This window comes from Mustela erminea, chromosome 19, assembly GCF_009829155.1.
Source record: "Mustela erminea isolate mMusErm1 chromosome 19, mMusErm1.Pri, whole genome shotgun sequence".
NCBI classification, from domain to species: Eukaryota; Metazoa; Chordata; class Mammalia; order Carnivora; family Mustelidae; genus Mustela; species Mustela erminea.
This window is the reverse complement of record NC_045632.1, coordinates 17,526,620-17,543,146: the sequence shown is the minus strand read 5'-3', so window position 1 is coordinate 17,543,146 and position 16,527 is coordinate 17,526,620. Positions and strand designations below refer to the sequence as shown.

The following is a 16,527-nucleotide window of genomic DNA, read 5'->3' as shown; positions in this document are numbered from 1 at the left end:
ATCACAAGTAGGCAGAGAGGCAGGCAGAGAGAGAGAGAGGAGGAAGCAGGCTCCCCGCGGAGCAGAGAACCCGATGCGGGACTCGATCCCAGGACCCTGAGATCATGACCTGAGCCGAAGGCAGCGGCTTAACCCACTGAGCCACCCAGGCGCCCTATTTCTGCTTTTTTAACGAGTCATGCATGCTCATGGAACAAGAGATTCTAGGTTTCAAAGACAAAAGAATTGATTGAGAGCTGACTTTGGTTAGAAAATAAGGATTCCAACTTAACTAAATTTCTGCAAGTGGTTTTACTTCTTCAATGTAAATGTTCTGGCCCATCACATAGGTAATTATTATACTATTATACTACACAGCAATCCTGAGGATCCACTTAATGTGTATAAAATACCCATTCTATGAAAGTCTTTGATAAATAGATACGTGCTGTCTACCTGTTGAGAGCATGTACCCATACCTTTTCAGCCTAGTTGTAAGTAAGAGAAATAAGCAAATAAGGCAAATAGGCAAATAAGGCATACAGGAAAGCAGGGGGTTGGTTCTGACTGAAAAGTGTGATGAGCCCAGAAGATTCTGGAAGTTATTATCCTGGCTGCAGGCTGGCAGTCCAGCAGGGCAGCCAGTGTAGCAGTTTGACAGTGGTTAATGACTGCCAGGGTTGGTTCTAATCATTTTGTCTCTTTGTATCTGATGAATCCAAGCAGGCTGTCAGCCCTGGAATTTCTTTTTTATTTTTTTTTTCTCTAAAACTTTTTTTTTTTTTTTTTTAAATAATCTGTGCACTCAATGTTGGGATCGAACTTAAAACCCAGAGATCAAGATTCTCACACTATACTGACTGAGCCAGCCAGGCTCCCCTAGTCCTGGAATTTCTGAGGAGGGAATGTGATTTGTCCAGACTCCCTCAGATGTGTGTGTGTGTGTGTGTGTGTGTGTGTGTGCGCGCGCGCATGTTGGGAAGGTCAAGGGAGGGGAAAGAACATATGGACTCCAGCCATTTTGGGAGTTCTGAGGCCTATCTGATCTCACAGCCTCCTTTTCCTCCCCCTAGCTCTGGCCTCTGTGAGCTCTGCTTCTCCAGACAAGTAAACCCCAAGGAGGACTGACCAGTGCTTGAATTTCTAAACCATGGCCCATGTAAGTTACTGTTTCTTTCTCCTTCTGAAAATACTTCATGTTAATGTCCTATGAACATTTTTTTATCCTGAAATTTCCTACCTATCAGAGTCTAGGAATCTTCTCCCAGTCCTCTAAGTCCAGTGAGGGATGAGGCTACTTAGCACAACTATCTTATGAGTCCCCTTTTCCCCAGTCATTATTCATGTATTCTTTGGAAAAAAAAAAAAAAATCATTCAGCATCTCCTATATGTGCTCGGTCTTCTGCTAAGAGCTATAGTTGGGCAGAAATGAAATCACCCGAGGGAAATGTTTGACCATCTCTTGTGAGTTAATGAAAGAGGATGGGTCCATTTGACTACTCATAGGGAAACTGGAGGTTTCTGGATTTGAGTTTTCTAAGCATGTAAGATAAGATTTGCTGTTGGTTGTCCTCAACCTCAATATAAGGTCAAATCTCATGTTTTGGAGACTTTTAGGACTGGGCAGAGAAGTTGTTGGGTCTTGCATGCAGAGAGACCAAGGATCTTCTCTGGGAATCCCTAAGAGTTACACACTATGAACAAGATTCCATTTGTAGTTGAACAGGATATGCTGGTCTAGAATAACTTTGTGATTCTGGATCACCAGTATCCAGAATCTATGTCCATATCTCTAAGTCAGGAACAAGGAATGCATAAAATAAAGGATGGAAAATGATAACAAGTAGGAAGAGTGAGCAGTTACATAAGTAATTGTGGACCTTCAGAACTGAGGAGTACCTTAAATATTTTGTATAGACCAAAATGGAAGAATGATTAAGTCTCCCATATCCCTCATATAGACTATTATACAGTTTCTTTCATTAAAAGAAATAAAAATTTCATTCTAAATTTCATTAAAGAATCTGTATAAATGGGAAAATGCTTACAACATGATCTGAATCAATGATGAACTTGGAAGAAATTCTTTAACTGTATTCAGATTCCTTTCTAAGAAATATTGTAAGGAAACTTACCAAAAAAATCTGTTCTTTAAAGGGAAAGAGTGGAAGACCTCATATTTTTGAGAGTTTATGAGGGAGATTTGTAACAGGCAGAGGCTTATCTACAATATTTTATTTAATTGGAAAACTGATTTTTTTCTTTCCCAGACATGTTTGGATGATCAAGATACGCCAGAGTACTCAAGAGGCTGCACCTGTAGCAACAGGATTCTTCAAGAGCACATAGGCATGCTGCTTCATGCACACTCATTTCCTAACTCACTATGTTAAAGGCTTCTAGCCTAAGCCTTTTTGTTTGCCATATGGTCCATTTCCTGCAGTATCTCTTCCATCTTAAAAACAAATTTTCTTTAATTTCAAATGTATTATATGGTTTGTCATTGCAGGGATCAGTGATGTTCAATGATGTGTCCATAGTCTTCTCTCAGGAGGAGTGGGAATACCTGGACTTGGAACAAAGGGACTTGTACAGAGATGTTATGTTGGAGAATTACAGCAACTTGGTCTCATTGGGTAAGGTTCTCTGCCTCTAGTAATTTAGATCTATTTGTTGCAGTATCTGCTTTTCTCTTTGGAAATTTCAGGAATATCTTTCAAGAAGCTATCTAAATTTCTACTCCCTGTTCTCAGTCAATGTTTTGAGCTTTCTTTATTAGCTTTCTTTATTCTAAAGTGAATACCTCATTTAAGCAAATTCATCTTCCTCATCCTTAAGTGGCCTTCAGGCCTTCCTCAATGATAAAAAGGGGCTGAATATGGCCTTACTTGTGTCAAATCAGGTTTTACTTGGTGTGTGAACTCAGAATTTCTATGGGTATTTTATTTGTTGGTATATATATAAGGAAAATACTAGACCCTGTATCTCGTTGTTTGTTTGTTTTTAAGATTTTATTTATTTATTTGACACAGAGAGATCACAAGTAGGCAGAGAGGTGGGCGGGGTGGGGGGGGGGAAGCAGGCTCCCTGCTGAGCAGAGAGCCCCATGCAGGGCTTGATCCCAGGACCCTGAGACCATGACCTGAGCTGAAAGCAGAGGCACAACCTTCTGAGCCACCAGGCACCCCTGTATCTTGGTTTTTAATCTATCAAAAGAACACATAATATTTGCAGTGATATGCTGAACCAACAAGATTTATTTACAATTCAAGAAAACTCATTTCTTTTGTTAATAAACTTACTCACTTTTACCTACTTTATGATTGAAAGTTCAAAATCTAAGAACTTTGCACTTAACATTGTGTGAATATCCTAAGAAATAAGAATCAATGCCTCCAGAAGCTTTGTTTTCCTTCCAGCAAAACAACAATGGTAATAAATCATAGCTAATAAAATACATCCAACCCTTGAACAACATAGGTGTTAGGGACAACAACCCTCTACATAGTCAAAAAGTTAAATGTAAGTTTGTTTGTTTGTTTTTAAGATTTTATTTATTCATTTGAGAGAGGGAAAGAGAGAGAGAGAGCACAAGCACGGGGAGAGGCAGAGGGAAAGGGAGAAAGCAGACTCTTCGCTGAGCAGGGAGCCGGACACTGGGCTCAGTCACAAGACCTTGAGATCATGACCTGAGCCAAAGGCAGACACTAACCATCTGAGCCACCCAGGCGCTCCAGCATGTAACTTTTGACTCCCCCCAAATTTAACTACTAATAGCTTACAGTTGATCAGAAGTTTTACTGATAACATAAATAGGTAACACATATTTTGTTTCTTATATGTATTCTACTGTATTCTTATGATAAAATAAGCTAGAGAAGAGAAAATGTTAAGAAAATCATAAGGGTGGCTCAGTGGGTTAAAGCCTCTGCCTTCAGCTCAGGTCATGATTTCAGGGTCCTGGGATCGAGCCCCACATCAGGGTCTCTGCTCAGCAGGGAGCCTGCTTCCCCGCACCCCTTTGCCTGCCTCTCTGCTTACTTGTGATCTCTCTCTCTCTCTGTGTCAAATAAATAAATAAAATCTTAAAAAAAAAAAAAAGAAAATCATAAAGAAGATACCTCCACAGTATAATACTGTTTCAAAAAGAATCCACATTTATGTGGATCCATGCAGTTCAGTCTTGCAGAGTTCAAGGGTCAGATGTATATTTAGCACTGAGTACCTATCCTAGGCAATGTTTAGATATGGATATATACTAATATAACTGTCATAACAATTGTGTATGATAGGTGCTATTACTTGTCTTACAACTGGGATATGGCAGAGACAGGATCTGAACTCAGGCAGACTGTGCTCTCAACCACTGTTGCCTCTCAAGAAGGATTACTTGTATGAATATAAATTAATCTATTTATTATGTAACCTTAATGTGAATATTTTTTAACCATCTTGCCCTTCTTTGTTCTAAAGGCTTTATCAATTACCATTTGACCTATAGTCAATTAAAAACTTAAACAAGACTAAAAGTAATTTTGAATTTATTTTTTATTTTCATATCACCTTACATCTCTTTTCTTCTAACCAGGATGCTTCATTTCTAAGCCAGATGTGATTTCCTTATTGGAGCAAGGAAAGGAGCCCTGGAAAGTCGTGAGGAAAGGAAGGAGGCGATATCCAGGTGAGTGAGAGCCAATTGAGTAGGGGGAAGCCATCACAGAGGAAACCACCCAACTAGTTAGGAAGAGGCACACTCTACTGATGTTGTTTAGAAAGTCCTCTTTAAAGGGCCAAGGCCTGAGGCAACTGGCTGACTCACCTGGTGTAGTGTGCAAATCTTGATCTTGGGTTTATAAATTCAAGCCCCACATTGGATATAGAAATTATTTAAAAATAAAATCTTTTTTTTTTTTTTTTTTTAAGATTTTATTTAGGGGCGCCTGGGTGGCTCAGTGGGTTAAGCCTCTGCCTTCGGCTCAGGTCATGATCCCAGAGTCCTGGGATCAAGCCCCGCATCTGCCTCTCTGCTCAGCAGGGAGGCTGCTTCCTTCTCCTCTCTCTCTCTGCCTGCCTCTCTGTCTACTTGTGATCTCTCTCTCTCTCTGTGTCAAATAAATAAAATCTTTAAAAAAAAAAAAAAAGATTTTATTTATTTGAGAGAGCAAGAGACAACACAGGCAGGGTGAGGGGCAGAGGGAAAAATAGACTCCCCACTGAGAAGGGACCCCCCCCCAACCCCAGGACTCTAGGATCATGACCTGAGCCAAAGGCAGACACTTAACTGACTGAGCCACACAGGCATCCTTAAAAATAAAGTTTTTTTTTTTATTTGTTTGTTTGTTTTTAAAGATTTTATTTATTTATTTGACAGACAGAGATCACAAGTAGGCAGAGAGGCAGGCAGAGAGAGAGGAAGGGAAGCAGGCTCCCTGCTGAGCAGAGAACCCAACGCGGGGCTTGATCCCAGGACCCTGAGACCATGACCCGAGCTGAAGGCAGAAGCTTAACCCACTGAGCCACCCAGGCGCCCCCAAAATAAAGTTTTTTAAAATTTTAAAAATAAAGTTCCAAGGCTTGAAGAGCAAATTAAGATCTTAGGGATACTAATGGAACTATTTCTTTATCTCATTTACCACTCTTTTGTTGATGTTTCAAATTTTCCTCCCCTTTGAAAGGGGCGTGGGTGGAGAGGTGCTCTCTTTGTTTCCTATTGACAATCATTCCATATATATATATATATATATAATATATATATATATATATTCAGCTGCTTTCTTTTGCATTTTTTAAAAAGATTTTATTTATTTATTTGACAGAGAGAGATCACAAGTAGGCAGAGAGGTAGGCAGAGAGAGAGGGGGAAGCAGGCTCCCTTCTGAGCAGAGAACCCGATGTGGGGCTCAATCCTAGGACCCTGGGATCATGACCTGAGCCGAAGGCAGAGGCTTAACCCACTGAGCCACCCAGGCGCTCCTTCTTTTGCATTTTTTTTTTTTTTTTTTTAAAAGATTTTATTTATTTATTTGACAGAGAGAGATCACAAGTAGACGGAGAGGCAGGCAGAGAGAAAGAGAGAGAGGGAAGCAGGCTCCTTGCCGAGCAGAGAGCCTGATGCGGGACTCGATCCCAGGACCCTGAGATCATGACCTGAGCCGAAGGCAGCGGCTTAACCCACTGAGCCACCCAGGCGCCCTTCTTTTGCATTTTTAATAGCAGATAGACAGACTGACTGACTGACTTATCTACCTACCTCTGAGCTGGGCAGTGGTAATAAAACCAATAAAGTCTCTGTCTCTGTGGAATTTACCTTGTAATAAGAGACACATAGTAACTGTAAATAAATAGAAACTATAATTTCAGGTAATAGAGTACTGTGAAGTAAAGTAAGCAGAGTAAGGGAAGAGAAAACGGTGTGGGCTGAAAGGCTATTTTAGGTATGGTCTGAAAAACCTTTTTTGGGGAAAGAAAAGACTATAGAGAAAAATATGCTTGAGGGGCGCCTGGGTGGCTCAGTGGGTTAAGCCGCTGCCTTCGGCTCAGGTCATGATCTCAGGGTCCTGGGATCGAGCCCCACATCAGGCTCTCTGCTCAGCAGGGAGTCTGCTTCCCTCTCTGTCTCTTTCTCTGCCTGCCTCTCTGCCTACTTGTGATCTCTGTCTGTCAAATAAATAAATAAAATCTTTAAAAAAAAAATATGCTTGACATTGTAATTTATATATATTTTATCAGCAATCAGTTTCATATGAATTATTCTAGAAGATAGATCCTTAGATCACAGAATATCATTCTTTGCTTTTTTCCATGTGTATGTATATATATCTACCTTCATATTAGGAAGAAACATGAGTGTCATAAAGTATGGAGAGAATGATCCTATGGTTTAGCTGCTACCTCTGTGCTATTTTCATCTCTCTTTGAAAGTCTTCTTAAAAAAAGATCCTAGAGGCATCTGGGTGGCTTAGTCGGTTAAGCATCTGACTTTTTATCTCAGCTCAGATCTTAATCTCAGGGTTGTGAGTTCAAGCCCCATCTTGGGCTCCATGCTAATAATAATACAATAATAATAATAATAATATGCCTCCATGCTAGGCATAAGCCTACTTAAAAAAAAAAAAATTCCTCAAAATTCTCTGTAGAGAGACGTATGTTGTCATTTTGTATTTGCTCTCTATACATTCAGGTCTGGCTGAGGAGACTCATTTTAGGTTAAGAGTTCTTGTTTTGTTACAGGGCCATTTCAGTGCCCACACTGTCTATAATGTTATATCTTCTTACATACTTTCTACCACAGGAAGGAGAAAGACGCTTTTTGTTCCAATCCTAACTTATTTTCTTTTTCACATTTAGGTAATTAAATGGCATTTACCACTGTTAATACTGAAAAAAACAATGAAATGCAGAGGTTCCAGATGAATAAGATAATATCAGTTTAATTAGGAAGTATTTAGCCAAAATGATAACTGTTGACTCAAAGTTAGACATCTTAAACAAAATTATTTTTTTTCTTTCATTTTCTTTCCTTCCTTTGTTTCTTTCTTCCTTTGAGTAACTTTCAGTGAAGTATAACATGCATACAGAAAAATGGACAAATGAGGGAAAGGTTTTTTGAGGGGAGATATGGAGGCTTAAGCCTTGTGATTCTCTAGGGCAAGAGCCTTCTGAACCAACAGAAAAGACCTAAGGAGGAAGTTAGCTTTGCATGTTTGAGGAGTAAAAAGAAGGCTTATCAGTTTCAGGGTCTTGAGATGAAGCCTCGCATCATATTGCACTCCCCGTTCAGTGGGGCCGGGGGTGGGGGTGATGTCTCTAAAATAACTAAATAGGGGCACCTGGATGGCTTAATCCATTAAGCATCTGTGTTCAGCTTGGGTCATGATCTTGGGGTGCTGGGATCAAGCCCCGCATCCGGCTTCCTGTTCAGCGGGGAGTCTGCTTTTCCCTTTCCCTTTGCTGCTCCTCCCCTGCATGTGCTCTCTCTTATTCTCTCGCAAATAAATAAATAAATAAAACCTTTTAAAAAATAAAAAATGTTTTATTTTAATAGATTTCCCCATATTGGATCACTCTAAAATTCTTTGAATAAATAATCCTGGGTTTTTCAATGTGCTATTTTATTAGATGTTTAGAATTTTTTTTTTTTTTTTAAGATTTTATTTATTTATTTGACAGAGAGAAATCACAAGTAGGCAGAGAGGCAGGCAGAGAGAGGAAGGGAAGCAGGCCCCCTGCTGAGCAGAGAGCCCGATGTGGGACTCGATCCCAGGACCCTGGAATCATGACCTGAGCCGAAGGCAGCGGCTTAACCCACTGAGCCACCCAGGCGTCCCAGATGTTTAGAATTTTTATATCAGTTTTCAGAAAATTTGTATGTAGTTTTCTTTTTCTTTTTTTTAAAGATTTTATTTTATTTATTTGACAGAGATCACAAGTAGGCAGAGAGAAAGAGGAGGAAGCAGGCTCCCTGCTGAGCAGCTGAGCAGAGAGCCCGATGCGGGGCTCGATCCCAGGACCCTGGGTTCAGGACCCGAGCCAAAGGCAGAGGCTTTAACCCACTGAGCCACCCAGGCGCCCCTAGTTTTCTTTTTATGAGTGATCTTTATTCAGTACAATATTACTTTATGAAAATAGTTTGGAAGGCCTCCTTTTTCTTAGTTCTCAGTCTAAATAGAATTTGGATGGGCTGGTCTTTAAAGCTTGTTTCCTAGGAGAAGGAGATGGTAAGTCTGACCATATTCTCTATTTGCTCTATGAAAATTAAAGTTTAAACATTGTATCTCTTCTGTGGCCAGTTTTGGTAAATTATATTTTCCTAGAAAATTATTATTTTAGCTATGTTTTAAAATTTTTTGGCAAAGTAATCTTTTTTTCAGCTATCCTCTGTATTCATGGTTATTTTCACTTTGCCATTCTTATTTGTGTGCTTTCTTGCTATTTTCCTTATATTAACTAACACTTTGTTTTGCTGCTTTTTGAAAACAAAGTTTTTGTTTTATGTATTAGTTCTTTTTTTCTGTTTTCTAATTCTGCATTTATATCTATTAATTTCTTCTTTTTTAAAGATTTTATTTATTTATTTGACAGAGAGAGGCATTTATTTGACAGTGAGAGAGGGAACACAAGCAGGCATTTATTTGACAGTGAGAGAGGGAACACAAGCAGGGGGGGTGGGAGGAGAAGCAGGCTTCCTGCTGAGAAGGGAGCCCAATGCGGGGCTCGATCCTAGGACCCTGGGATCATGACCAGACCTAAAGGCAGACATTTACCAACTAAGCCACCCAGGAACCCCTGATTAATTTCTTCTGCTTTGCTTCAGTTTACTTTATTCTTTTTCTGATTTCTTTGATTATTAATTGATTTTTCTCTCATGTTTTTTGCTGTAAATATTTGTTTTTAAATTTTCTTTTAAGCACTATGCTTATATTTTGTAGATACTAATTTAACATGGATTTTAATATTATTATTGCCATTGTTATCTAAAAAACACAAATACTGTTTTGGAATTTATTTCCTGATTGATCTAAAAGTTATTGGGGCACCTGGGTGGCTTAGTTGGTTAATTTACTGCCCTCGGCTCTGGTCATGATCCTGGAGTCCTGGGATCGAGTCCCACATTGTGCTCACTGCTCTGCAGGGAGTCTTCTTCTCCCTCTGACCCTCCCCCTCACTTGTGCTTTCTCCCTCTCATTCTCTCTCTCTCAAATAAATAAATAATATCTTTAAAAAAAAAAAAAGGGAACATTTAAAAATAAATTAAAATATTAATGTAGACTTCTAAAATTTCAAGTGGATTCATTTTTTTTAAATTAACATAATGTGTTACTTGTTTCAGGAGTACAGGTCTGTGAATCATTAGTCTTATACAATTCACGGCACTCACCATATTACATACCCTCCCCAGTGTCCCCCACACAGCCATTTTTGGGTTTTTAAAATTTCATTATTTCCAGCTTTAGTAGAAAATGTCTATATTATTTCAAGCTTTTTATACAGACCATATTATAATCATTGAAAAATCCTCCTTTTTCTCTCTTATACATAACTCATTTGGCACTTAAATGTTTCTCTGGCTGTTTCTCCTACTGGTTTATTATTCATAGGTATATGAACATAGAGAAGGGGTTAAAGCAATGAAAGGATGTATGAGAATAAGAGTATATAACCACCATTTTCCATTTATATATTTAGCTTGACGAGCTTGGATGAATAATGGGAATTATTTAATCATTGTTGTAATATGTAAGAGATTAGAGACAAATATATTCAGAATGAGTATATAACAATGGGAATTCAATGAGTGAAACTTATTTTGTGCTAGGCATGTATTATTTTTTTTTAAAGATTTTATTTATTTATCTGAGAGAGAGGGAGAGAGAGCACAACCAGTGGGAGGGGCAGAGGGAGGAGAAGCAGACTCCTCACTGAGCAGGGAGCCCGATGTAGAGCTTGATCCTAGGACCCTGAGACCATGACCTAGTCCAAAGGCAGTTGCTTATAATCAACTGAGCCACCCAGGCTCCCCTGCATGTATCTTTAATGAAGCATAAAGTAGAGATTGTTTTTGCCATTGAAGAGGTCTAGGGGTAAGGAAAGGAGAGCAATAATCAGAAACATTTATAAATATATAATTTCAATGCAGACATATGCTGATATGTAATACCTATACAAGAACATAGGTGTAGATCCTGACAGTAGAGTCAGCCTTAAAAGAAGTGACTTTTATTTAACCTAAGACCTCAGGATGAGAAGTAGCCAGCAGGGCAAAGAACCCAAGCAGAAGATTTGTGGGAAATAGAGCAGAATGAGAAGATACATTATAGGTAAGCAGAGGCCTTTTAACCACAGCAAGGTTTATTTTAGTCTAAGAATAAAGAGAAATTATTGAAAAAAGTTAAGTATGAATTTTTAACCTTTCATCTCCAGAATTGCATGAAGAATAAATACAGGACTGGCCATGACTGTAGAATCTGATCCAGGTGGTTTAGGAGGCATCTAAACCACAATATTTAGCAGCACCTGGGTGGCTCAGTCAGTTGAGCGACCAGCTCTTGGTTTCAGCTAAGGTTGTGATCTCAGGGTCATGAAATTGAGCCCCAGGTCAAGCTCTATGCTTAGAGGGGAGTCTGCTTGGGATTCTTTCTCCCTCTCCCCCTGCTCCAGCGTGTGTGTGTGCACACACCCATGCACATGTGCACTCTCTTATCTTTAAAAAATAAACCTCAATATTTATAACAAGTTCTCTGTGATTCTATTCTACATGTCACTTTGACACCCACTGCCTTAAAATGTTTACTAATCACCAGTCTAACTTTCTTAACATGAACTTTCATTTTTCCTGGTGTTACCTTACGCTTTTTTTTTTCAAATTGTATAATTGGTTTTTAGAATTTCATTGAGTATTACTTTAGTTATTTTTTATTTCAACTCTAGAAATTTAACTTCTTTAAAAAAAAAAAAAAAGGAAACTGTGTTTGCTCTCTTACTTTCTTTCAGATTTAGATACCAGGTATGAGACCAAGAAATTGTCTTCGGAAAATGACATTTATGAAATAAACTCACCCCAGTGGAAGATAATGGAAAGAATAAAAAACCATGGCCTTAGGGGCCTAATTTTAAAAAGTGATTGGGAGTCCAAAAGAAAATTTGAAGGACAGGAGGGATATTTAAGTCAAATTAAAACTGTATCTCAAAAAGTGTCCTCTTACCAAAAACACACATCTCTAACTCCACAACAGAGAATTCATTTTGTGGAGAAACCCTATGAATGTAAAGAATGTGGGAAAACCTTTAGAGTACGCCAACAGCTTACTTTCCATCACAGAATTCATACTGGTGAAAAACCCTATGAATGCAAGGAATGCGGAATGACCTTTAGACAAACTGCACATCTTACTCGACATCAGAGACTTCATTCTGGTGAAAAGCTCTATGAATGTAAGGAATGTGGAGAATCTTTTATATGTGGCCCAGACCTCAGAGTACATCAGAAAATTCACATTGGTGAGAAGCCCTATGAATGTAAAGAATGTGGGAAGGCCTTCAGAGTGCGCGGACAACTTACTCTCCATCAGAGGATTCATACTGGTGAGAAACCCTATGTATGTACAGAATGTGGAAAGGCCTTTAGACAGTATGCACACCTTACTCGACATCAGAAGCTTAATAACGCCGACAAACTCTATGAATGTAAAGAATGTGGGAAGGCCTTTTTGTGTGGCTCTGGCCTTAGAGTACATCACAAGCTTCATACTGGTGAGAAACCCTATGAATGTAAGGAATGTGGGAAGGCCTTTAGAGTAAGACAACAACTAACACTCCACCAGAGAATTCATACTGGTGAGAAACCCTATGAATGTAAGGAATGTGGAAAGACCTTTAGTCGTGGTTATCATCTTATTCTTCATCACAGAATTCACACTGGTGAGAAACCTTATGAGTGTAAGGAATGTTGGAAGGCCTTTAGTCGTTACTCACAACTTATTTCGCACCAAAGTATCCATATTGGTGTTAAACCGTATGACTGCAAGGAATGCGGGAAGGCTTTTAGATTACTCTCACAACTTACACAACATCAGAGTATTCATATTGGTGAGAAACCCTATAAATGTAAGGAATGTGGGAAGGCCTTTAGATTACGCCAAAAACTTACTCTACATCAGAGTATTCATACTGGTGAAAAACCTTTTGAATGTAAGGAATGTAGGAAGGCTTTTAGACTTAATTCATCCCTTATTCAGCATCTGAGGATTCATTCTGGTGAGAAACCCTATGAATGTAAGGAATGTAAAAAGGCCTTTAGACAACATTCACACCTTACTCATCATCTGAAAATTCATAATGTAAAAATATAAAATACTTTTTCAATCCTGTCTTGTAGAACACTCTGAATATAGTAAATAATCCTTTTTGCTTCTGTCATACAGGCACCTGACTTGGCATGAGAGGTTTTATATCATTAAAAGGATATGTTAACTTAATGTATTACACCATCACTTAAACCTGATAAACTTAACATTTTTCCTAAAAACTAATCCTATCAATGTAACAAATGTGGGAGATACATCATCTCTGTCCCGTCACTTTCCCACTTGTATTATGTTGATAAGATGCTTAACAGCTCTCTGCTATAATTTTTTCATTTGTAAAATAGTAATATAATACTGTGGCAGAATAAAGATTGCTGTAAATTCTTTGACATTTCTCCCTTACTGTCAAGAGCTTGGAATCTACATCCTTTTCCCTTGAGGCTGGGCAGACTGTGACTGCTTTGACTAGTAGAAGTACTGTTGTGCCAGTTTCTGGACCCAGGCTTTACTGGTAGATTTTACTTCATCTCTTGGAATGCTCTCTTAAGCTGAGGCCCTGAATTATGTTAAAAGGTCTGGCTGCTCTGCTGAAGAGACCACATGGAGAAGTAGCCCTAAGACTACATAGGAAGGAAGAGCACCCTTCTTAGCCCACTCCTCCATATATGCCTACCAAGACACCAGACATTTGAGTAAAATAGTGTTCGATCCTCCAGACCAGCCAGCAGCTGAATGCCAGACTGACTTCAGTTGATAGCATATAAAACAGATGAATCTACCAACTGAGCCCCTGCCCAAATTCCTGACCCATAAGATGATGAGATATAATAAAATGGTTGTTTTAAGCCACTAAATTTTGTTTTATTATTATCATTAATATTACTCCTTTGAAAATTCATTTGAAAGTCTATGGGTGCAACAAAGAAAGAAATGCCTTCCACTAACATTCACCCTTACTGAACCTCAGATAACTTTTTAATATAGACATTCTTTTTCAATGTGTCCATTAAAAAGGAGATATTCTGGGGTGTTTGGGTGACTCGGTTGAGGGCCAGCCTTTGGTTCAGGTCATGATCCCAGACTTCTGGGATCAAGCCCCACATAGGGCTCCTTGCGGAGCCTGCTTTTTCTCCCTCTGCCTCTGCCTGCCACTCCCCCTGCTTGTGTGCGCGCTCTCTCTCTCTGTCAAATAAATAAATCTTTAAAAAACAAACAAGCAGATATTCTGGGGCACCTATGTGGCTCAGTCAGTTAAGTGTCTGCCTTCAGCTCCCATCATGATCCCAGGGACCTGTGATCGAGTCCGACATCAGGCTCCCTATTCTGTGGAGAGCCTGCTTCTCCCTCTGCCTCTCTCTCTCTCTCTCATGAATAATAAAATCTTAAAAAAAAAAAAAGCAGATATTCTATAATCTACATTCTCTGGCCTCAGTCTAAATTTAATTTAAAATCAACAGTCATATAAAAAGAAATTATTTGGAAATTAAAAATAGCTTGTATTATAACTCCCATGTTGATTATTTAAAGTATATTGTAGCCTTTTTATGCTCAGATTGGCCTATTTTTGGCCCCCCAATTTGGCCCCCCAAATGGACTGCTGTGTCCTTTTGTCAAGACCACTATAGGCTTTGATAGCTTCCTTTTTTCCCTGACCAAATGCACTGATTGGGTATGAAGCATTTTAGGGCACTTATTGATAAAGAGGGAAAGTGGAGCATTTATTTTGTCTTTCCTTTATTACCTCTATTTTAAGACAACCAAAAGTTGAAAAAAAGCTATTGTGAGAAATCTAGCTAATAAAGTTCAAAAGAATGACAATGTGAAAAATCACTTTTTATGAAATTATGGATCTTGGTCGTGATATTGGTGGATGCAAAGATCATTAGGTGAAAAAGACTGACAGTAACCTTTTAATGGAGCAGAATGACAGAATACACTAATCTATATCAACATTTCAATTATATCAGCCAGGCTGTGTGCATCTTGATGTTATGCAATGGCTAAATGTAGCTTCATTTGTTAAGTGCCCTTGCCCCAAATGTTGACCCAGATGTATAAATTAGTCTCTAATCTAATTATCAGTTTACAGGAAACTTGGGGTATAAAGGAATAAATTAATGACAAGGAAGCAAACAACTAAACACAGAATGTACAAAATTTCACAGAATAAATGGTCTTTTAATGAATATATGTTAAGATAAAATAAAAACAATGTTGCAAATTAAAAGACTTAAGAGACCTATCAATTAAATGCAGTGTATGGAATGTTTTGGGATCCTTGTGTTAAAACATGCCCAGGATTTGTTCTAATCAAATACGGTAGGATATGTAGACATGGTAATGACTGGCATGAAGGAAAAAGTTTATATGCGAAGGAGGCATAGCATGCCTGCAGAGCCACATGGGAAAGTACCCAGTTCTCATGGGAGGCAGAAGGTGGGAGAGGGTAGAGTGTGGCATAGAGCCTTTACTGAAGTTTTCCTCACGAATGGGTGACATTGGTAAGTACACTAAGAAAGTTTGGGATTGCATAATTTTAATAATTTTGGCAGGCTGAGTTATAGAGGTGGTCCCTAGTTGTCTGGTACCTGGCCCTGGGGTGATCTGGGTAAGAGGAATATTGGCTTAGTTTGAGAGTTTGATAAAGGAAACATTTGGGGATTTGGATTGGTTGGTTTGTAAATCAAGGGCATGATCTCAGAAGAGTTGTTTGGGGCACCTGGGTGGATCAGGCAGTTAAGCATCTGGCTCTTCTAGGGCTGGGAGTGATCCTGTGGGGTGAACAACCCAGGATGCTGCAGTTTTTAGCAGCAAAGACAAAAACAGAGTCAGTGAGACCTGGAGGGCTTTCTGGAGAACAGACTGCAATCTCTCTGTTCTGAGAGGTTTGAATATGGTCACTTCTGCTCTGACTGTTGGAAGGGACGTAGACACCCACCAGGGAAAACTGCCAGAGAACAAAAGCTTTACTGAGCCCATCCCAACCCCTGACAGGGGGCAAGGCAATTCTGCCCAATTCTGAGTAACAGCACAGCAAGCCCCTCCCCCCCAGAAGACAAGCTGAAAGAACAAGAGGCCAACAATCCTAAGGTCCCTATAAAACAGGTGCATCTTGTTTGGATTGTAGTCAATAGTCTGGACTCTGTACATTCCCTCAACCACTTCTCACCAGAATGACTAGGAGGAGGAACCCCCAGGACAGGAAAAAATTCAGAGACTGTGACCTCTGCCACAGAACTAATGGATTTGGATATAAGCAAGATGTCAGAAATAGAGTTCAGGGTAACAGTTATGCAGACAATAGCTAGGCTGGAGAAAACCATTAATGGAAACGTAGATTCTCTAAGGGCAGAAGTGAGAGCTTATCTGGCAGAACTTAAAAATGCTATCAATGAGATCCAATCTAATCTAGATACTCTAACAGCTAGGGTAAATGAGGCAGAAGAATGAATTAATGATCTAGAAGAGAAACTGATAGAAAAGAAGGATCAAGAGGCCTGGAACAAACAGCTTAGAATCCATGAAAACAGAATTAGAGAAATAAATGATGCCATGAAACATTCCAATGTCAGAATTATTGGGATCCCTGAGGGGGTGGAGAGAGAGGACTAGAAGATATAGCTGAGAAAATCCTAGCTGAGAATTTCCCTAATCTAGAGAATGAGACAAGTGTTTGTGTCCTAGAGGCAGAGAGAACACCCCCCAAGATCAAAGAGGGCAGACCGATGTGCGCCCTCCCCCGCC

At 39.2% G+C, this 16,527-nt stretch overlaps 1 protein-coding gene across 1 annotated transcript in view; it reads left to right on the top strand.

Annotated features, from left to right (window-relative positions):
• The window catches only part of LOC116580122, an 84,238-nt gene that overhangs the window by 32,656 nt on the left and 35,055 nt on the right, over positions 1–16,527 (top strand). The window contains exons 4-7 of the mRNA XM_032326160.1: positions 1,053–1,138; positions 2,490–2,616; positions 4,569–4,661; positions 11,471–12,825. Coding sequence (XP_032182051.1) covers positions 1,130–1,138; positions 2,490–2,616; positions 4,569–4,661; positions 11,471–12,825 — 1,584 coding nt within the window. The 5' untranslated portion in view covers positions 1,053–1,129. The remainder of the gene's footprint in view (positions 1–1,052; positions 1,139–2,489; positions 2,617–4,568; positions 4,662–11,470; positions 12,826–16,527) is intronic.